At 50.0% G+C, this 23,249-nt stretch overlaps 1 protein-coding gene across 1 annotated transcript in view; it reads right to left on the bottom strand.

The window, feature by feature from the left end:
• Positions 1–19,108: 19,108 nt before the first annotated feature.
• Positions 19,109–23,249, bottom strand: part of Chst15 (carbohydrate sulfotransferase 15) — an 83,136-nt gene continuing 78,995 nt past the window's right edge. Inside the window, exon 8 of the mRNA XM_059265434.1 lies at positions 19,109–21,751. Coding sequence (XP_059121417.1) covers positions 21,561–21,751 — 191 coding nt within the window. The 3' untranslated portion in view covers positions 19,109–21,560. The remainder of the gene's footprint in view (positions 21,752–23,249) is intronic.

Genomic DNA, 23,249 nt, shown 5'->3' with positions numbered 1-23,249 from the left:
TGAGAAAGGGGGAACTCTTTTCAGATCTTCCTGAATCTTTTTGCTTGTTCCTAAACAAGGTTCTTGAACTTAAAAACTAGGTAAGCTTTGCATTTCATGTTGGTATTGGTTTATCCTGGAGTGGTTAGTATTGACTTACCCTAGTTACCAAAAGAGTTTAAGTCTTTGGGGGAGTTAAGAGTCTATGAGGAGCTGAGGGTACAGCTCTCTGTGTTCTGTTCCCAGGACTGAATAAACTGGATGTGGTGGTGTACGTTTGTAGGCCCAGCACTTAGAAAGTAGAGGCAGGAGGATCAGAAGTACAAGGTCATCCTTGGCTGCATAGCGAGTTCAAGGTCAGCCTGGGATATGTGGGACCCTCTATTCAAAAAGAAAAGATCCTAGTAGCCATTTTTTCTTCCTGCTGAGTGACATTGGGTGGCTCTGCCTGGCTTGCCTTCCTGGATGACTCCCAGCTCATGAATTCCTCTCTTAGAAACAGAACAAATGCCTTCGAGCCCTAACCTGACCGTGAGCTGACATCACCCTCTTGCTTGCTGTGGCATTATGCTCCCTCCCTTGACTCCATGTGACTGGCTAAGCAGTGGCACAGCAGAAGTCAGAAGCCACAATTGCTCCCGGACGACAAGCAACATGAGGCAGAGCCAGGTGAGGCCAGAATTCCCGCCACATCCCTCCCAGACCAGCCAGCCCATGACTGACCGGCAGACAAGCCAGCAAACTCAGCCAAGACCAGGAGAACTGCCCAGCTGAGCTTGCCCATGTCCCTGACCCACTGACCTAGTTACAATTAATACTGTGACATTAAGATGCTGTGGTTGGTGGGGGTTTGGGTTTTTGGTTTGAGGAGATTGCGGGTTTGGGGAGGGGGGGTGTGCGCGTGTGTGTGGAGGGTACACGTGTACAAGTAGATGTGAATACAAGTGCATGAGAAGGGGGACATGAACATGTAAGGAGGGCAGAGGTCAACACTGGGTGTCCTTCCTCAGGAGCTGCCCACCTTGTTTTTTGTGATAAGGTCATTTCCTCATTCATGGCTACGGTGGCTGGCCAGCAAGCCATAGAGACCCTCTTGTCTCTGTGTGTCGCGGCACTGGGACTGCCATGCCCAGCCTGTGTACTGTGGTCCTGGGACTTGAACTCAGGTCCTCACGCATGTGCAACCAGCACTTTCCTGAGTGAGCCATCTCTCCAGCCCTGGGGCTGGCTGCATAGGTCTTCTTGTATTGGCTGTCTCATCTCTGAGTGATCATTACAGCTGAAAAGTCTGATAGCCACAGCCCGTGGAGCAACTGTGCATCCAGAATGACTTAAAGAACTTGGTTTAGATACAGTCCTGTAACATGGAGACTGAGCTGCAGTGAGATTAACGGAGTGGGCTAGGGAAAATGGCCTGTGCTGCATTAACTATGGGTGTGTGGGTGTGTGTGTGTGTGTGTGTGTGTGTGTGTGTGTGTGTGTGTCTTTGAGCAGTGTGTAGAGATGTCCATATGATGGCACATGATATGACATAAGAAATGATATGATTGACATGACATGATACATGGTATTTTTTACATACTATGACATGATGTGGGATGGTATAGCATGACCTTGCACAATATGACATGACATGGCATGACCTCATATGATTGATGTGATCTAATATGATACATGGTCAACATGACATGATATGCTACAATATGGTTAACATATGACATGATGTAATATGGTATGGTGTGATATGCATAGTATAAAATGACAAGGCATGAAAAGATATTATTGGCATGACATAAAATTTGATTGACGCCAGGCGGTGGTGGCGCACACCTTTAATCCCAGCACTCGGGAGGCAGAGGCCGGCGGATCTCTGTGAGTTCGAGGTCAGCCTGGGCTACCAAGTGAGTTCCAGGAAAGGCGCAAAGCTACACAGAGAAACCCTGTCTCGAAAAAAAAAAAATTTGATTGACATATGGCCTGACAGGATATGGTATGTTATGACTGATGTGACATGTTATATGATATGCTATGATTAACATATGACATGGTATGATATGGTAAGACATGATTGCCATGGCATGAGATATGATATATAGTCTTAACATGTGACATGGCATGACATGGTATGACATGATTAATGTGACATGAAATAAATAATTGACATAATATGGCCTGACACTACATAATATGGTGACATGATATAATATGATATGATATATGACTGACATGACCATTGTTGTCACTGAAATAACATACGGCATGATATGCATGCTGAGGTATGAGTGACATGACATGGTATCAATTAAGGCAAACACACAGGAATGACTGGAAAATGAGATGTGTAAGTAGCATTCCCGGTAGGTCCTGGGCTGTGTATCCTTTCCCTTTCTATTTATGTTAATGTCTTGGAGGCAAGGATGATCTTTATGTGAAATGAGGCCTGTGGTGGAGTGCGGACCAGCATGCTGGGGTTCTGGGCTTGGTCTCCAGGACTGATAAATACTTAAGAGCTCCTCTCCTCCCGATATTTGACTCATCTCCTGTATCTCACAGATACCGTGGATGTCCGGCTTCAGAACTGTAACCTTCGAGGGTTGTGTTTGTTTGTTTGTTTGTTTGTTTGTTTGTTTGTTTGTTTTGAGAAGGGCTTCTCCTTGTAGTTTTGGTTCCTGACCTAGATTTCGCTCTGTAGACCAAGCTGGTCTCGAACTCACAGAGATCTACATGCCTCTGCCTCCTGAGTGCTGGGATTAAGGCATGCACCTCCACCACCAGGCTAAGCCTTCAAGTTTTTATTGCCAGCTACACAAGTCCTTTTGATCCATCAACCCGGAGGAGTGGCTATTGTGGGCCACCTTCTCCTCAAAGCATATTCCCGCGTGCAGACTGACATTTGTATCTGCTAGAGGAGGGTCGTGTTGGGGTAATACATGGAGGCAAACTACACTGTGGCTCAAACACAAGAAAGATGGATTTGTTTTTCTCACTGAGAACACAGACTGAGAGAGGCCACACCCCTAACAAAAAGTGATTCTCTCACCCCTACTCCCACCCCCCACCTCCCACCCCGGCCCCAGGAACCATCAACAGCCAATAACTCTCAGTTAGGAGTTGAGCCTTGTGAGACTCTCTGTTATCTGAGCTGGAATTTTGAACGGCTTGACATTGTGTGGGTCTTGTTCAGGCAAACACAGTTGCTGTGTGATCATGAGTGCAATGACCCTGCAGTGACCAGGAGACAGCAGTTCAGTCGCTCTTGTACTCTTCCCTCCTCCTCCTCTGCAATGTTCCCTGGAGTTTGTTGGTTGGGGGGGAGGGGGGCGTGACCACTGTTCCATTCTTAGTGATGTAAATTTGTCTTTGCTATTCAGATTCATCCCTGAAAACTCAATTTCAGGCTCTGACCCTGGCCACAGATTGGCTCTTCCCAGCTCTGCTGCTCCCCCATTTGAGGCCCCCTTCTCTGCCTCCACTGTAACCTTGGTTTAAAGTCTTCATGTCCTTGTTTCTGCTAATGGAGCTGAGCTCGTAAGGTCTGAATTTCTCTAAGATGAGGGGCTGTGACTCAAGAGTTCCTGGGGCCTTTCATCACTGGAGTGACCCTGGTCCTCATGGAGCTGTTTACCTTTGTCCCTCAGGTGAGCACCTTCTCATGAGAATTGGAGACAAGCTTTCTGTAGCCTACTCTAAAGATGTGTCTCTTGATCAGATAGGCTCTCTTCATTCTCCAATGTCTCTGCATGGTGCTGGAGAGAACTCAGCTTTCCAAGAACATTCTTCCTACTGAGGATAAGATCACGAATGCATTTGTTGGAGGCTCTGGAGAGTGTGGGAGGCCCCAGGATGGGAAGGCCAAGATTCCACAAATGCTGGTGAAGATGTGGCTGGAAGGACTATTTGCACCCTGCTCATGGGAATATGAATTCCAGCCCTCTGGAAATCAGTAAGGACATACCTCAAAAGAAAAAAAAAAAAAAAAACACCTAAAAATAGAACTACTGTATGCTCTTGCTATACCACTCCTGGGCATATGTCCAAAGGAGGCAATGTCAGCATGGCACAGAGACATTTGCACATGTGTGTTTATTGGACACCATTTACAGACCCAAGGTATGGAACCAGCCTAGGTCTCCATCAACAATGAACAGCTAAAGACAATGTGGAGGATGTATCCAGCACAGCTTCATTCACCCATAGAGAAGAACAAAAGTATGTTCTTTGCAGGAAATTCCTGGAAATAAGCCAGGCTCAGAAGACAAATATCACATTTTCTGTCATAAGCAATATCTAGACTATAAACAAGTACATATATGTACATACACTTTTTGGAAGGAAGAAAAGGACCGGGGGAGGGAGAAATAAGAGAGTGATGGGGGAAGTGAACATGAGTGAGTCGAGTATAATAATACACCTGAATAAAAAAGCATAATGGGGACCAGTGTTTTGTACAGTAATTTTTAAAAAGTGAATAAAAAGATTAACAGCTGACAGTCTTCCCAAACTGGAGACATTAATGCACAGATTAAAAAAATCACTATATGACCTAAGCAAGATAAATGTAGAAGAAACCATCACTTGTTATAGTTAAACTGGTAAAATAATGCATAAAGATATGTTTTAAGTTGCTACAGGGAACTGGGCATGGTGTGCACACCTTTGATCCCAGCACTGGGGAAGCAGAGGCAGGTGGATCTCTGTGAGTTCAATGCCAGCCATGTCTATGTTGCAAGTTCCAGGCCAGATAGGGATGCAGAGTGAGATCTTGTTTAAAAAAAAAAAAAAAAAAAAAAAAAAAAAAGCCACAGAGAAAATACACCCCTTTCATGGGACAACAACAACCCTGAAATCAGCTTTTCAACAGAAACAATGTACTTAAAGCCCTGAAAGAAGAAAAACTAACCTGCAATTCTATGTCCAACAAAATCTCATACAGCCTTCAAAATTAAAGGGATTTGAGTTAGTTAGCTTTTAGTCTTTGTTACAAATGCCCAAGATAAATAATTTGAAGGAAGAAAGGTTGACTTTGGTTCATGGTCTTTGAGATTTCAGCCCAGGGCCACTTGGTTCTGGGCATCTGGGCCTGTGGTGAAGCAGTTCACCATGGCAGAGGAAAAAATTCCCCTCGTGGAGGACAGGAAGCAGAGAGAGGGAGACTGGAAGGGGCAGGAACCAAGCGCCCTTCCACCGCATACCTCCATGATCTACTTTCCCAAGCTAGGGCTCATCTCCGACCATCTCCCAATCATGCTGTCAATGGATGAAATCATTGATGAAGTCAGAGCCCCCAGTGACCCACTTCCTCCAGCAAGGCCCCACCTCCTAACATTTCCACGGCCTCCTGAAACAGCGCCTCCAGCTGGGAGTCAAGTGTTCAAACACCTGAGCCTGTGACCTCACTCGTGTGGAAGTATGTGCACCTGCATCCCTACATACGCGTGCATGCACACGAACACGTACACACACATACAATACCTACAAAAAACAATGTCAAAAGAGGACTGATGATGTAGCTCAGTGGTAGAAGGCCTGCCTAGTGTGTGTGTGTGTGTGTGTGTGTGAGGGGGGCAGGCTCCATCCAAGCAAAGTAGAAGTGATGGTACCAGCTATGGGAGAATTTACAAGCCAATGCCACAGAAGCCAGGAAAATGTCACATGTACATACGTGTCCTAAGCTGTAAGCTGCACCTTAAATGCCCATAAGGGAAGCTTTGTTCTACATGAGGCCGAGAAGACCTGGGCGGAGTGGGTCCAGCGACACTACTCCTGCCAAGTGAAACCAGGTAGCACAAAAGACGTGCCTACAGCAAACCCAGCTCTGCCCAAAAGACGTACAAAAAAGACCTTCAGTTCAAAGTGGAACCCACCCTAACCAGATCCCACCAAAGCGAGCAAATCCCTCCCACTTCCAAAGAGACTCTGTTTCTATGGCTGGGTCTCATTCCAGCTCCAGAGGCCCTTCCCTGGGTCACATGAATGCCCTTTGGAAAAATGTCAACAGCACTCAAGGAAAACCAGAACCTCTTCATTATTTATTTATCAAATATTTATTTTTTAGTTTGCATACAAAGCAGTGAGTTTCCTAACAGCATTCCCTGCCTGTTTCTCTCCTTTCTCGCAATCTCCCCCATCCCTTCTACCTCCCAGCATCTCCCCTCCACTTTTATATCACTTCTTTAAAGTTAAAGGTCTCATTTCCCACTCAAAATAGGGAAAGTAAGTAGATACAATCACCAGGGTAATTGGGTCCCCCGGCACTTGCTAGCAATGGTCCAGATCAAATTATAAACCCGATGTTTAAAAAGATTAAATGCATGAAAAGGAATACAAAGTATATTGAAAGAACAATATTCTATGAAAATAAAATAGCAGGTAGGCTTGAAAATGGACCAAATTATAGTTTTGGAACTAAAAATAATTCCCCCCAAATCATTTAAATTCGAATAGTTTTGATATTACAACCAATGATATAGACCTGCAGTAGGCATTAGCAACCTGGGAGGTAAATGCATGGGATGTCATGGAGGCTGTTCAGATGGGGGTGGGGCAGGAGACAAGCTGCAAGAGGCAGGTGGACAGGGTGAGTGAGTGGTGACAGCAGGAGGACAGGAGGATTCTGACCACAGTGGGGACCCATCTATGTGTTCCTCAATGCTGGGATGGGCACAGCCTGTCCGCAGACAGCTTAGCACATGCCTAACTCAGGCTACTGAGGAAGTACTTAATGGATCACTTTTCAGTGGAGGCTACGCAGGTTCCCTTTGGATGCTGAGCTGGGAAGCCTCTACTCCAGAGGGTCATCAGCAGGTGCTGAGAGAGGTGGGCAGCTCTGAAGGTGAAGGGCCTGGACGGCTAGACAGACAGCTAGGCAGACCCAAGGCCTGAAGCCCAGGACCACCAACTAGACCTTCCAAAAATGTTCAGCATTCAGTCAGTATTCACCCAACATCCTAGCATCTGGGATCTGGCCAGGGTGGGCTTGGCTTGGTTTGGCTTCTTGTGGGGACTGTGGGGGTCCCTAAATCTGTACTGGTGTAGCTTCTCTAGTGCCTCTGCCCTGGGGTACCCCAAACCCAAAGCCATCTGTAATGGTTAATCTTTTTTTTTTTTTTTTTTTTTTTTTTTTTGGTTTTTCGAGACAGGGTTTCTCTGTGTAGCTTTGCGCCTTTCCTGGAACTAACTTGGTAGCCCAGGCTGGCCTCGAACTCACAGAGATCCACCTGGCTCTGCCTCCCAAGTGCTGGGATTAAAGGCGTGCACCACCACTGCCTGGCTATGGTTAATCTTGATTGTCAATCTGAACGGACAAAGAAGTAACCAGGAGATTAATAAATCCTCCCTCCGGTGTGCCGTGTGTCTGTGAGGGGGTGTCTAGAGTGGACAGAGGGGTGACCTGCCCTGAAGGTGGGCAGTGCCATCTGAAATCCAGTCACAGACCCAAGTTGAACAAAATAGAGGAAAGAGAGAGACCATAATACTCACTTTCTCCCCTTCCTAGTCACCATGATGCAAACTGCTCTTCTTGGTCACACCCTCTCTGCCATGGTGGGCTAAAACCGCTGGGTCTGTCAGCCAAAGTAAATACCTCCTTGGGTGGTTTGTGTCAAGTGTTCAGGCCAGCGATGAGAAAGCTAACCACACTACAGCCCAGTCTGGCCAAGCAAACCTTGTCACTTCTGGAGGGACAGCAAGGGTCTCGGAAGGGAAGAACCCAAAAGCAGTTGGTCAGAGGCGGACAGGTTTGCCCCCGGTGGTGGCTGGGATAGGAATGGCCTCCATAGATTCATGTGTTTGAATGCTTGGCCCATAGGGAGTGACACTATCAGTAGGCATGGCCTTGCTGGAGGAAGTGTGTTACTTTGGTGGCAGGCTTTGAGGTCTCATATGCTCAAGCGAAGCCCAGTGTGGCCGTCTCCTTCTGGTGCCTGAGGATCCAGATGTGGAACTCTCAGTTTCTTCTCCAGCACCATGTCGGCCTGCATGCCACCATGTTTCCCGCCATGATGATAATGGACTGTACCTCTGAACTGTAAGCTGGCCCCAATTAGATGTTTTCCTTTATAAGAGTTTCCATGGTCATGGTGTCTCTTCACATCCTAAGACATCCCACTTGGTCATTACAAAACAGACTGAGAAACCAGTCCAAGATGCTAGTCCTGGACCTGTGTGTCTACACTAGGCTGGCTGGATGGTGAATTAACACAGGAGGCCGCGTGGGAAAGGGGCAGGAGTGAGTGAGTCTCACTCCCTAGGCCTGCTGAATCTCTCCCCGTAGGGGAGGAGACTGATGGCAAAGACTAAGAGGTCAGAGGTATGGAAGAAGTTGCCTGGAACTAGGCAGCCATTCTGCAGGGTGGAGAGAGGAGAATCCAGAGCCGAGGGAAAGTTTGGGAGAAGCTGAAAAGGGAGGGTAGGGAAGAGTTGAGGAGGTTGAGAACACCGCTCAACCTGCAGGTAGAACCTGATGGCGCCACAGGCCCTCCCTCCTCCCACGGTCCCCCGGCACAGGGAGCAACCCATAGACAATGGTGGACAGTGGCCAGGCCAGCATCTGTGCACCTTCCTCCAGCCTCACTTTCCTGAGGGTGCTGTTGGCATGCTCTACGGGACTTCCTGTCACCCCTGCTGGGAGCAAGTAGCATGTGGGACTCACTACTGGGGGATCTACAATTACTGCTGGGCCTCTTCAGAACCACAGCTGATGGCTGGTCTTTATTCCTGGCCCAGGTCAACGGTGATCCCTACAGTTAAAGATGGTCCTGTCTTGGTGGGGTTAAAGACTAGTGAAGGCCTTCCTGATGCAATGCCCGAGTTGACCACAAGAGAGCAGCACAGGTATGTCTTTCGGTCTTCTCCGTAGTTGGAGGCAGAATCCCAAGGTGCTGGGGAGGGGACCACCTCTACACACACCTCCCACCCCCACCCGACCCCCCACCTCCGGGGTCCCCATCCTCTTTTCCACACACTTTTGCACAAACATTGTAGGAGTTAGTGACTGGAGCAAGTGAATTGTTTTCGAAAGTCAATAAAGAGGCAGATCTGCAGAGGCCCCTTTGAAAGCCTCTAGATTGCACCCCAATCAGAAGCCCCCAGTTTAGCACGCTCTCCAAGCACCCATTCCTAGAAACTTGGCTGCACTGCTGTGTGTCTGGGGGTGTGGCAATCCAGCCAGCTCTCGTAGAAGCCATAACCCTTAAAGTTGGTCTTGGGGTACAATAAGGAACTGTGTGGACAGAGAGCATGGAACATGGCGGCGTGGGGTTTGCGGGGGCAGCACACAAGAGAGTGGGGGATGAAGGATGGAAATGACATTATTTGCCTACGCTGAGTCCTTGCAGGCTGCCTGGGTCTCTGCCTTTAGAGCAACTGCTGGCTCACTTCGGAAATTTCCAGAATTCCATTTTGCTGAAAGTGCTGTCCATGGCAGGAGTTCCCCAGATTATCTCATATGGAGGTGGGAATAAACAAGCAGTTGCCATGGCCACTGTGGAGAGGTTCAACGGCCCCTCTGTGGGCTGGAGGACAGCCCTGGAAGAAACCAACCTCAACCCCATTCCTCCACCGTGATTTGAACCCACAGTAGCCCAAACTGCTGACTACAAGAGTCTCAAACTAACTTCACAACGGGCTGGCTGTAGCAGCCCAGGGTTCCTAGCCTCTGTGATGGCCTCATCTGGGAGGCAGAGGTCATTCCCTCACAGTAGCACAATGTGCAGAGCCTACTGGCCAGGGGCAAGCAGGATGTGAAAGGGATGAAGAGGAAGAGAGAGACCACTGTGTCACTACTGTGGGTACAGGACAGTATTAGAGCCCAGAGGGGTCCCATTGGCCGTTTCTGGGCTTTTGTGAGTGAATAGCATTGAAGCTGCCCCTGGTCTCCCCTCACCCCCATGGTCTGCCTGCTCTACTTGTGGAGCTACCTGGCCTCCTGGCTCAGACTTGCTCCAGGAGGTCCACCTGCCTCCTTAGGAGCCTTCTTCAGACTCTGATTTGAGCAGCTGGACTAGGACTGTTTCTGGGCCAACTGACCCAAGCTCAAGGCCTAGCTGCTTCTCATGGCCTCGGGCCCTGGGTGTGTGCTCTTTGGCCCCTCTGAGTGTCTATTCTCTGGCCTTCGTAATGGAGCCAGAGTATAGACAGGACCTGCCCCAAAGGTTGTGGGAGAGTCCAGCGAGGAACTCACAGGTGCCCTTTCAAGAGGCCTGGTGCCTAGCATGTGACAGCCAGTGTTAGCGACTTGTTCTCACCCCCGTCACCACAGATGCTTCACATCTGGTCTCTCCAGTGACAGGCTTTTTACCATGTCAGGAAACATCCTGGATGAAGCTGGGGACATGCTTTGGATCTCCTGGTTTTAGGCCATTCTGCAAAATGTTTCAGTCAATTTTATAGTCACCACAATTCAATTATATTTGTTCCCAAGCCTCTTTATGCCGGTTGCTTTGGACATTATAAATATGCTACTTAATTAAATATTAGATAAATCAGCAGTTTTCAAACTGGCTCATCCCAGGAGTCTTTAGAGTCTTGATATTATTCAAGATCACAGGAAGCAGCATGTATTCTGTGTGTGTGTGTGTCTGTCTCTGTCTCTGCCTCTCTCTACACACACACACAGAAAGAGAGAGAAATAAGAAAAAAGAAAGAAAAGTGCAGAGTGTTTGAGAAAGACACCAGATGTCAACCTTTGGGCCTCCACAAGCGTATGTGCCCATGAACTTGGCACACTTGGGCACACACAAAAGATATGAGTGCATAGTTGCATTGCTTGCTAAAAACTAGGCCGACAGTTTCAGAAGGCCACACTCACACGTGAGGGGAAATATAATGACAAATAGCAAGAGTGCATGCCCCCAATGGCTTTTCAAACATCCCCTCATTCCCATGCCCCATAAGAAGAACCGAAACCAGAAACAAGTACTGACTCATCACATGTGGTTTCTCTAAGGTAGATAACATTGCGTGTAGACCTATGCTAGGAAAAGGCTCTGGCCTTACACCAAGAGACAGACAAGCAAGTGTACTTTAAATATCTTAAGTAAAAATAACGTGCTTAGTAGCATTGTGAGGCCCTGGGTTCAATTCTCGGCACCACCATAAAATATTTGAAATGTTTAATTAATGTCTGTATGTTAGGTAGGATTTGCCATCCTATCCAGGTTGCCTATTATTCTAGTTTCACTCTGTTGCTGTGACAAAACACTGACTAAATGCAATGTGGTGGTGACATTCATTTCTAGGTCACAGTCCATCAAGAGAAGTCAGGACAAGAACTCAAGCAGAAGCCACAGAGGAAGGGGGCTCACTGGCTCATGGTTAGCTTTCTTATGTAGCTTGGGTCCACCTGCCCAGGAATGGCGCCACCCACGGTGGGCAGTGCCTTCCTATATCAATTAATAATCAAGACAGTCCCTCACAGACATACACACAGACCCATATGATGTAGGTAGTATTTCAACTGAGGCTTCTCTCAGATGACTCTAGGCTACTATCCAGTTAACAATGAAGGCTAGCCAAGACTCCAAACTAACTCCATCTACAGATGATGACCCAACCAGGCCCCTCCCATCACGGCAAATGGCCCTACTCTACCTTGGGCTGGACGCCAGCTCCAGGTCTCATCCTTGCCTTGGATCATTTTTCCTTTCGCCTTGCCCTTGACTGACCCCTCTCCCAATTGTTCGCACTTTATTCATCAGATAACAGAAGCCAGCCTTGTGGATTTGGACAGCGGCTCCTTTGTGACTTTAATAGGATGGCCTAATCTTTCCAAGCCCCAGCGTCCTCCTCCGTGAAATGGGAAATTACATATAAGCATGCGTGTACACTCACTCCGAACAACAGCCAGCTAGTCCTGCCGGTGTGCTGATGCTGCCACTGTTGACCTCACATCCCATTAGCACAGTGCCTCAGAGATGGTCTTCACACATCCACCCCACTCTCCCCCCATCCCTGTGAGCAACCAGGACCCTCACTCCCAGCTTGTCCACACTCCCACACTCCCTTGGTGATGACCCAGAGCCCTGTTCTCCCTGAGTGGTTTGCTGTTCAGAGAGTGTCGGATGGGAGGCTTGACACAGCACTCCTTCACCCAGCCCTCTGGCTTTTGGAGTTCTCACCTCTCTGGTGGAGCCTCACCTCCTAAAGACAATTCTAACAGTCCCTGACTGGGATGTAGATGTCCAGACCTAAATACCTTTCTGTGGCCAGAGACTAAGCCCATCCCATTCTGTGGGGAAGAAGCCACAATGGCACCAAGTCCCTTATATGGAGCCACACACATGACCAATGGAGGTTAGTCCATGTGTCCTTGATTCCAGTCACCACATTCTTGGGGACACTGAGACCCTCCAGATCCTGCGTCTTCCTTCCTCCTAGGCTGGTCTCCCTCCCCTCCCCACTCTCTGCTTCCAGGTCTTGCCAGCCTTCGGGACTCTGTTTAACGCCATTTCCTTATCTGACTGACTGGCAGCCCTGGCCATCTGTAACCCCTGCCAGTGATCTGAGTTCTCCAAAGATCTCCCTGCCAGTTTCTGAGGACTCATCCCTGACACCAGAGGAATCCCAAGGCCATACCTTTCTGATTCATAGCCTGGGAGCACCATTTTGTACTTTGCTCTAAGGCTTGTTGAGTCTAGGCTCCTAGGATACACCATGGATAGATATTCCACCTAAAGCAGTTGATGGTTCTGATGAGTGGAGGACCCATAAGCAGTAGCAGAATACGGATGACGCATTTCAAGTGACTGCTATGTGATAAGTGCTCTTAACATAACCAAGTGAGCAAGGCTTGGAGACACACACACACATACACACACACATACACACACACACATACACACACACATACACATACACACAAACACATATACACAAACACACATATACACCACACATACACATACCACACAGACACACACACATAGACACATACACATACACCACACACACACACACACACACACACACACACACACACACACACACGTGCTCACACATGTCAACCACCAGGTCTCACTGTGGAATCACAAAGACCTGGAAAGGATGTGTGAGACAAGAGTGCCTGAAGCCCTGAGGGCAGCAGAGAGGCAGCAGCTGGAGCTAGACAAGAGTGCGTTGGAGAAGCTGAAGTCTGAGTCTGAAGGAATGCCTAGGTAGAGGGGCAGGCCTTCACACTCCATCCTGCATGAGCTGAGATGCCAGGGCTTCAGAGAGGAGAGCAACACAATTAGGAAAGTGGGGGGGGATATGTGGGGGGAGCAGTGGGGGGGGTCGGGGGTCGGTGTGGGGGGGGGGGCGGTGCCCAGCGGTAAAAAGGTCCAGGAGAGCTATGTAGGGCTACAGTGCAGAAGTGGGAAAGGCTATCCAAATGTTTCCCAGTCCCTCAGGTTTGGCATATCAGGGGCCCCTCAGAAAAATAGCTTGTCACTCGCAGCTCCACCTAGAACTGGGCCACCCTACACCATGCCATCCAGGGTGTGCCAGGAGGGAGGGAGAGAATAACCTTGGCTGTCCTTTCCCTGTGGAAAAACTGGAGACAATCAGGAGAGCAGGTGGTGTGCCATTGAGCAGAGTCTTATATGGGGTATTAAGGTATAGGACCTGCCTTCACTGTCTGGCACCCACCTGGTGTAAGGGATGAAGGAGATGGGGAGGGGCCCCTAGAAGATCTGTGAATGAGGGGTCCCCTGAGCCTTGCCCTGATGTCCTTGCATGTGAGTGGCTCTCAGTGGAGCCCAAGTGCTCTAGGGATTGACCAGCCTGGGAAGGTCCCAGGAGCAAACTGGAAACCATTAGGCACCAATTAACAGAGATTGTTCTTCACTGACACTGTTGGGTTCAAGTACAGGCACACACATGTTGACTTGGCAGGCCTGCTTCCGGGGCGGGTGACATTCAACTTGACCAAGCTGGTGCAGCCTCTCAGGGGCATGGCAGGCAGGTGTCCTCCACAGGCGCCTTCTCTAGATCAGCCTCTTAGCCCCACAGGCCTCTCGGACAGACTAACTCCTTGCTGGCGCTCCACTGGCTTCCATGGTGACTGTGCCTCTTCCTGCTACTCTCTTGGAACCTGCAGCTGAGGGCCCTGGTAGACCAGGTTGCGGCCCTCCTGCTCAGAGGGCCTTACCACAGCTGGTCTTTGCCAGCCCCTGACGCTGAGCTTTCTCTTGCTGAACCCCCAGCCTCAGGCCAGAATTGCAAGCCAGTGTACCCTCTGGGGTCAATCGTGGCCACTCCAACCTGAGTGACAGGGCAAAGAGCTCCATCCCTTCCCCACAGATCCTACCTCAACCTTCAGGCGGAGCTCCCTGCCAGGGCCTGCTCCCTCAGGGGCCGACCCCTATAATTTTCTCACCCACCCTCTTTCTCCCACAAATCTTCACGGGGAGCCTCTGCCCCTGAGTGCTTCCATCAGGCCAACCTCTGTGCCCACCCGACCCCCACCACCAGCCCCTGAGACATCCTCTGTGCTAATTGAATGTTGTTATACTTGGGTATCTTGGGAATCTTGGGCACTTGCTGACCAACTGTCCCTTTAGATCAAGGAGGTGCCTGATACCTCCTGGGGATGGATGGGGCAGGTGCAGTCGCTCTCGTGGAGGAGAGAGAGCAGAGACTCAGAGCAGGAGCCCAGGGCCCTGGGGTGATCTAGCCAGCACGAATTCCAGGAGGGTCTGGGCATGTAGGGAAGCTATCCTTACTCTGGGGAAAACTGGATCATTGGTTCCAGCCATGCTGTCAGGCTTGGTCTAGGGGCTGAGCACACAGGGAGGTGACAAGGTCCAGTAACTAAGGAGGGTGTGGGAGCCTCAGAGGGAAGGTGTCACTGCCCCCATCACCTCCCTTCATGGCTGCCACAGTTCTGTGATGCTTTGGGTAAATGATCAATTCCTGTCCTCGGCAGCAGGCTCCATGTGGCTGGGGCTTTTTCTGCTCTCTCTCTCTCAGATACCAGGCACACATGGATGACCCATCAACACTTACTGAAAATAGAAAAGATCAGTGTGTGAGCACACAACTACAGGCCAGCCTCACCCCATTTGCCTGGCCTGGTGCCTTGTGCAAAGTAGATGTTCAGAAAATATTTACTGAGAAAATGAAATGTTAGTTCTTTGAACAAGTTCTAGCTAGGGTGTGTGCCTTGGTGCCGCCCAGGCAGGCCTGAGGCCAGAGGGTGGAGCTGTCCTCTTCAGGCTGTGACTCAGGTCTTGGGGGACACCTCACCAAAGGTCAGCCCCCGGTAGCCTGTTTGTGTGGGAGGCTTAACGGGCCAGCCAGCCTGAGACAGGGAAAAGAGGCCACTTCTGCCAGCCAAGACTCAGTGCAGCAAGCCTTTGAATGGAGCAGGTGTCTTCGATGTCTTTTGGTCCCCATGAGGAAGTTTGTCACCACTCAGACCCCCAGCCCAGGTGACATCAGAAACAGCTACTCCTTCCCGAGGGGTTTGGAAATGAAGCCTGAAGAGAAGGTGGGTCAAGACACTTAGAATGCAGATAGCCCACTGAAGAGGGCCACCAGGGTGCCAAGGACATACAGTATAGAATCAGGGCCAAAAATGTTGACCTGGAAGTGAAGGATTAAAAACTTCAAGTTGGTATTGTGCCATCCCTTTCTGGGGATCTGAACTTTATGACTTCAGGCAGGTGGCAGCCTCTCTATTATACTCAGTCTGTGCTTGTTAACTCTGATACCCACTCTTGAGGACAACAGAACCATAGTGTCCCCCATGGCTACAAAGTGGATCAGCTGGGATGCGGGCTTTTAGACCCAGGACTCACTGCCTTCTTCCATGCTATATCCTTCTGGGGGCAGAGGAGGGCTGGAGTCTGAGGGTGCCAGCTGGAGCATTCTTCGTGGTGGAGGATAGCTACATCAGGGGAGCTGCCACCTCCTCACTTCTATTCCCAAGACCCAGCCTTTCTCTCTTTAGCTAGGAAGGGATTCTTCAGGGACCTACTGAGTTCATTCTCCATGGTCACCTCACTATTTTGCCTTGGGTAAGCTACAAGTGTACTTGTGACCCAGATTTCCTCCTTAACTGAGACCCACCTGCTTCTAGATATAACCAGGGTCTGACTCTCTTGAGGACTTTCCAAGCACAAAGACCTTCTTTTGCACCCCCAGAAAGCTGGTAGGGCCCCCGTGACCTTCTCACTGAGAAGCCCAGACAAAGCTTGACTTCCCCTAGACTGCTGCCCCAGTTAGTGGTTCTCCATGGTGAAATAGAAGGTTCCTTTCACATCCTTAGCTATACTCCATCACAGGGATGCTATGATGTGCTGCCCAGAAAAGATCAAATTCCTCTCCCCATTGCCCAGAAGACCCTGCATAGGACACACCTATGTGTAAGTGGCAACTGAGGCACACTGTTGCTCCTCTCCAGCCCATAGCCCTGCTTTGTGTGGTCACCTGAAAGTCTCCCATCATTGATCCCATGTCATTCCTCCTGGGACAGCAACCCGCAGTTCCAAGGACCCCACAACTGCTCATAGACAGTCCTTCTGCCCCAGCCATACTCAGGAGCAGAGGAAGAGAAAGAAGAGGAAGGATGCTAGTCAGATTGGGAGGCCCTGGATCAGGGCCTGTGCCAACGCAATGGGGCAGAGGTCATGAAGGCAAGGCCAGCCTGGGCCATTATGCAGATGGATGCCAGAGGGGTTGGAGGTCAGCCTTGCAGAAGCTGGGGCCAGGGAAGTTGTGAGCTTGAAGATCTCTTGGGAACTAAGAAAGGATTCTATTTTTGCAACTTTTACAAGCAGTTGTCTCTGCAGAATGATGACTTCAACAACAGCCAGACTTTAGAAACTCATGGCTGCCCAGCAGCTGCCAGAGCAGGTTCCCAAGCACTCAAAAGCAAAGGTAGCCATGAGCCCTTAAAGGACATTTCTCCTAGAGCTGAATAGTCTATCTGGGTGGCACAGCAGTCGGCCAGGTGAGCATCCTGGGAGAAAGGCACAAGCCAAAGGGCTTGCAACTTACCGAATCACAGAATCCTGGGGTATCATCTCAGAGCCTCTACTGAGCTGCTGCTCCCCTCAGTCCTGTTAGAGTCCCCATGGTAGAGCCACAAGGGACCAGCCACTGGGCACCCACTGCATCCCACTTGCTGGCTTGGCCAGCTCCTAGGGCCACTCTCCTGTGGTTGGGTGCACGACACTCTGAAGGTGTCCACAGTGCAGGCCTCAGAATCTATTGATGTTCTCCTAACATGGCAAGGGAAACTTTGCAGGTAAGACCTTGAGATGCAGAGGTAATCACACATTATTCCATGTAACTCCAAGGGTCCGCATGAGAGGCAGGAGGGTAAACAGAGGCCACGTGATCAGGGAAGCAGGGCGAGACAGAGATAAGAGTCTAAATATGCCACTCCAGAAAGGAGCCTGCAAGTCAAAGCACGTGGCAGCCTCTCATAGCTGGAAAGACTTGGGCACAGCTTGCTCTGGGGTTCCAGGAGACGCAGCCTAGCTTGCAACCTGCTTCAGCCTAGGGTGCCTGATGTGGAACATCTGTCCTCCAGGACTGTATCATGAGAGACTCGATTTGTTTGAAGTCACTAAGATGACTTTAGTGATGAACTATAAGGGGCTGGGGTCATGGAAGCCAGACCAGCCTGAAGCCATCACAAGGATAGATGCTAGCGAGGCTGAAGGGCACTCTTCCAAAGGCCTGGGTTAAGGGGGTCACTGCTCAAAGTTCCCTCTGGGATGGAGACACATTCCAGTTGAGGTGATTTGTCGCAGCAGTAGCTAAAAACCTCGCTCAACTCTGATGTAGTCCCTGTCAACCCCATTTCTTCTCTAGTGCCTGCAGGAGAGCTGGTCCCGAAGTTCTGGGAAAACTAACTTTTTTTAAAAAAGCTAATTTTTCCTGCAAGTCTCCACTAGATTGGCCTCACCCACGGGGCACAAGGATGTTCTCAGGATGTGATTGCTGCCCCAACAGAGAAAAACCGTCCTACACAGCACCACCCAGGCTTGAGGCCGTAGTTGTGTCTCCTAGCAACAAGGGTTGGGAGAGCTCCTGCTAGAGGGGGCGCTAGCCCTCAGAGGTATGCCCTGGCCTTGGCCTGCTTTCTGAATCCCACAATCCTCTACCTTCCCCAGGCAGAAGCATTCTCCCAGAGTAAAGCCAGCCCCACACTCAACACACCATAGTAAGGAGCCATGCTGAGAAGACAGATCCCAGAACTGTGGGACTGACCAAAGGGCCATTCTGCACCCAGGATGACCCAAGCTTCTAAGCGTGGAATAAGCCCTCTCTGTGGACTGAATTCTTGTGTTGACATCCTGAGTGGGTGGAGCCTCTGAGTATAACAGCATTTGAAGAAAAGTCCTTTAAAGAGATGATGGAGTTAAATGAGACCCCTAGGGTCTGTCTCACTGTCACCAGAGGGACACCCCTGTGAAGAGGAGGTGAGAGAGCAGCCACTAGAGAGTCATGGAAAGAGGCCCCAGAGAAACCAAGTGCTGCTGGCACCTTGAGCTCGGTCTTGCACCTGTCACTGTCAGACAACGTTAGTGTTGTGTGGTGGCTGAATGTGAAATGTCCCCATCGGCTCTTGTGTTGGCACCCTGTCTTCAGCTCCTGCTGCTGCTGTTCAGGAAAGGGGTGGGACCTTTAAGGGGTGGAGCTTCCCTGGGAAAAGTGGCTCAGTGTGTAAAGGACCCAAGCTGAGTTACTTTGCTATGGAGGCCAACACTGAGCGGCCCATCCTCCTCAGGTTCCAGCAGGACCCTGCCTACCTAGTGATGAGACACACCCGGAGGCACCAAGCATCTCCAACTCTCATCCTTGAGGCCAGTGGTCATTCAGTCTTAGAGTCCTACATCTGAAGACCACGCAAGGGCCGCTAGGAGCTGGACAGGACCTCCCACCCGGCCACCTAACCATGGCAGGACTCCACGGGGATTCCCCAGGGAACAGGTGTGGCACTGTGTCTGCTCTGGGGTTTTCTTCTACTATGAGGATCATGGGCCATCTCTTTGTGATGAGATCCTGTACTTGGCGAGAATTCCAGGAAGGCAGGGGAGGTGCTGACCTGCCCACCATGTGACGCGCTTACACACACACACACACACACACACACACACACACACACACTGGACACCATGGAAAGAACTGGCCGACAAGCTTGTGATGGAGGGCCCACTCTCCGCAGGCACCAGGTGTGTGGGTCCATCTTTAATTACGTTAAATATGAATAAAAGTACAGAATAAATGTGACTCGCATATCATACCTTACATGGCAAAGGGAGGGAAGGTTTCATACAACCTGGCACACCGTGGCTTTGGGAATACGAAGTGTCTTCGGTACCAGGTCTGGGTTTTGCTTTGGTTTGGGGTGACAGGCTAGAGAGCCACCACCCAAAACACTACCTGTGCTCTCAACAAGAGGAGGCCTCAACCGAGCCTAAGCAAAGGCAATGCTGGTGAGCCCTGGGGAGAGACCACTAGAGAGAAAACCGGGTCTGGGTAGCCCCAGATGGAAGAAAGGGAGGGGCTGCATATTTTAAAAGATCAGCGATGAACCAAATAATATTGGAAATAATACCTTTGGCAATACTTCTGTAAGAAGCAGAATTACGCTACATGTTATTCACATGCATAGGAGCGCGCAAGAAAAATCTCTTATAATCGTGGTTGGTGTGGGGCGGTAAGATATGTCCCGGAAATGACAGGCTGACTGGTGGAGAAATTAATCCATAAAGGCATCGTGTCTCTAATGGAGGGAGAAGCCTCATCAGCAAGATAGCTGAGGGGAACCCACTCAGTGTAAGCACCCACACACGCGTGTGTGCACCTGCACCTGCGCACGCACACACACTCACACACACACACACACACACACACACACACACACACACGCACTCTGTATTCCAAATAAATATTCTCTCTCTCTCTCTCTCTCTCTCTCTCTCTCTCTCTCTCTCTCTCTCTCTCTCTCTCTCGTCATTTCGTCCCAAAGCATCCTTGTACTCAAGCCAGATTTCCCCACTGGCTGCTGAGCCAAGGGCTGGCTGGGAGAAAAGGGGGAATTGTCCTGGAATGCAGACTTCAAGACACACAGCCCCTTCAGTAGCAGAACTAACCCAGTCCATGCTGCTGCCCAGAGCTCTCTGAACCTTCCAACGGGCTGAGAATCCTATCTCCAACAAGGGTAGACAGCAGAACTCACGTAGCTGAGCAACTGCACATTCTCTGCTGCCAACGCCAGCTTTTCTCACACATTCAAGTCACAGTCGGGTATGTAGTGTGTACACTTTGCAACGCTGGTGGACGGGATCCTGACCTGAGGACACAGCTTCACAGGAAGCATCCCTTGGCAATGCTCCAGGGAGAAGCTTTGTGACACTCCCACCAGGCCCTGCGGGCCAAATGGGCTTAAGCTGTTCTCTCTGGTATTCCCTGGATGACAAGACCTTCAGCTTATTCATTGCAAACCAAGTTCCTAAAAGGCCTGGAAAGGTCCATAAGGAGCAAAGCTATCTCCTAGTCACCACACAGCGCATATAGCCCAAGCTTAGTCTGTGAGATGTGTTTCTGAGGACATGCATGTCTTGAGATCCTTAGTGAGTATGGAACTGTGGCCAAGATGACAGAGAATGTGGATAAAAGATTCTTCCAACAGGAAGATGGAGGGAGGGAGCCTGTAGGCAGCCAGAACCAAAATCTGAAGCGTCTTGTGCTCTCTGGTGACCCCTCCACACAAGGCGAGGTCTTCACTTCGTTTCCTGCCAACTGTTCGATGCCTTGAGGTTGCTCTAATCTGGCATTAACAGCAAGACTTCCCTTTCCAAATATAAACTGAATTCCTTGAGAAAACATCCAAAGGAGCAGAAAAGAGAGGCAGGGCCAGTCAAACTCAAGACGCAGTTTGTTCAAGAGTGCTCCTTCTCTATGCTGGGCATAAACAAAGTCTGCAGGGGCAGAACAGGAGGTCAGAGAGATGAGCGCGCTGCCGACATTTTGTTTTCTTTTGGGCGTAGCGAAGGGAAGAGGGCTCATTTCTGATGTCGCGGAAGGGCTGGCGTGGGACTATGAACAAAAATGAAAGAGCCTCCATTCTCCAAGTAGCTCCGTTCTCTGCTGGATGGGGTCAGCCATTTATGAAAGGTGCGCTGGGAAATGACACATGAAGGGTGGTTCCGGTGAGCCCCAAAGCACGGTCTCTAGTGAGCTTGGGCTTAATCGGATCCCAGAGCTGTCCAACCTTACACCCAGACAAGCTCTCCTGGAGGTAGGAGGTCAGGGCTGGTCTGTGGCCTCCCAAAGCCTCCTCTTCCTACCCACTGGGTGCCAGCCTGCCCTCTTAAGCTCCAAGGCACTCTGGGAACAAACAGAAACCTAGCCCTGGTGTACTTTCCAAGGCTTCAGGTGGAAGAGCCCAGTGACCAAGAGCAGAGCTACTGAACATGGCAAGAAAAATGTCAAAATAGTTCCAATTAACTGTTGCCTTGGGAAGAGAAGATGGGGCGCCAGTGGTTTTATCCACTCTGTGGGTGAGAGTTCTCCACCAGGAGACTTTTGAGGTCATGGCAATGATAGAGTCAGTAGGCCCAGATCCTGCAGAAGGCACTCAGCTCTCACGGTGTCTTCCAGGCAAATGCTTCATCCTCAAGGACCTGTGCCAGCCTCGTGTTGAAAGGCCCATAGAAGTCCTGCAGAATCTTCTGAGTGATTGGCCACATGGGCCCCAGGCTCCGATCCTCAGGACGCCGTGTGTTGGATGCAGGGTTCTTCGTCATCAAAGCTTCTTGCTTCTCACTTAGAGGCCCTATAAGGAGAAGGAAAATGATCCTGTAAGGCTGGAGGTGTGGCTAGAGGTGAAGGGGACTTCACAAGAGTCCCAGCTGTACTTCATGCAAGAACAAGACTTTCCCGTAAGAAGATGCATGGTTAGACCGGAAAGGGGACTCAGTGGTTAACTGCGCTTGTTCTTGCAGGGGACCAGGTTTCAATGCCCAGGACCTACTCTTCTGTAACTCCGGTTCCAGGGGATCTGACAGCCTCTTCTGACCTCCAAGGGCACCAGGCATGCACATGGGGACTTTGGTTGCCTGGAATTCTGCCACCACCATTTCCACTTTGGGTTCTTGAGTGACACAAAGGGCCTAAGCCTGAGGAATTCTATTTCCTCTTCCTTGTGTAGTGGCCACAGGGTGGGAAGACTGGTGGTCCCTGTACCTGTAGCAATTGCATTAGTGGGGAAATGCCCCAGGGCAGGCCAACAGGGGTTACACATGAGGTTGTACCTCCCCGCCCCAAGCTTCTGGGTCATCAGCTATTCATTGGCTCAACCCATCACTAGACCACTAGCTCCCCGTGCTTCTGGACTCCAAGCCTGTAGGACCTAACCAAAACCCTTACGATAGCCCAATGTCTCAGGGTATGCAAGACAGAAAATTGACCTTACAGCCCTGTCCCTCTTAGGAATAAAAGGCAACCACATAATGCAAGAGATTTATAGGTGGTCCAATAAAAGGAAAGTGGTTCTAAGTCTTAAATGGGAAAGAGAGTGTCTGTATTCCAGCCCAAACCAGTTCTCAAAAAGAAAAAAATAACAATAAAAAAGAAGGAAAGGTAAGAGTCCTGGATCCCAGTGGTGGTCAGATATATTTCAAGAAATATTCAGTTAACAGAATTCCCAGGTCAGGTCATTAGACAGGACTATGGGAAACGTCCTGTGGAAAAGTGGCATGACCTGACATTTACAGCCTCAGCAGTTCTCCGTGGGTGGCTCATCTATACCCAGGCAGCACTCCTCGCCTCTGTATGTGCCTCTGCCAGCCAGTGGCATAGCCAGTTAGCAGAGTGCCCTTCAGCTAGCATCCTGAGGCTGAAGGCAGGCCAAAGGCCAACCATGAGCCATCTATAACTCCAGGGTTTCCCCACCAACACCTGAGATGATGTAACGGCCAGACTTCTAAACTCCATGTAACTGGAGAAGTGTCCTAGCCACCCACTGTGACCTTGAACCGCTTCAGAATCCAATCCAGATCTGCTTACCTTTCATTAACACCTCTGTGGTCCTGCAGCAGCTGAGGCTCCTCCAGCAACACTAGGCCCACTACGACAGTACCTACCTTCCCCAGGGACACTAACAGTCATTTGGTGAATTAGGCTGGGCTTCCTTCTCCTTCTTCCAGGTTGAAAGATCTCAGAGGAACGACCTCCTCTCCAGAGCTTGCCCACCACCACATGCGCAATGCCCCATGCAGCAGATACTAGGTAAACAGGAATTGAGCTGGCATTTCTCCAGGGGTCCCTGGGCC

The sequence above is a fragment of the Peromyscus eremicus genome, chromosome 1 (assembly GCF_949786415.1).
Source record: "Peromyscus eremicus chromosome 1, PerEre_H2_v1, whole genome shotgun sequence".
Lineage (NCBI taxonomy): Eukaryota > Metazoa > Chordata > Mammalia > Rodentia > Cricetidae > Peromyscus > Peromyscus eremicus.
Note: the sequence above shows the minus strand (reverse complement) of the source record. Positions and strands in the feature narration are given on the sequence as shown.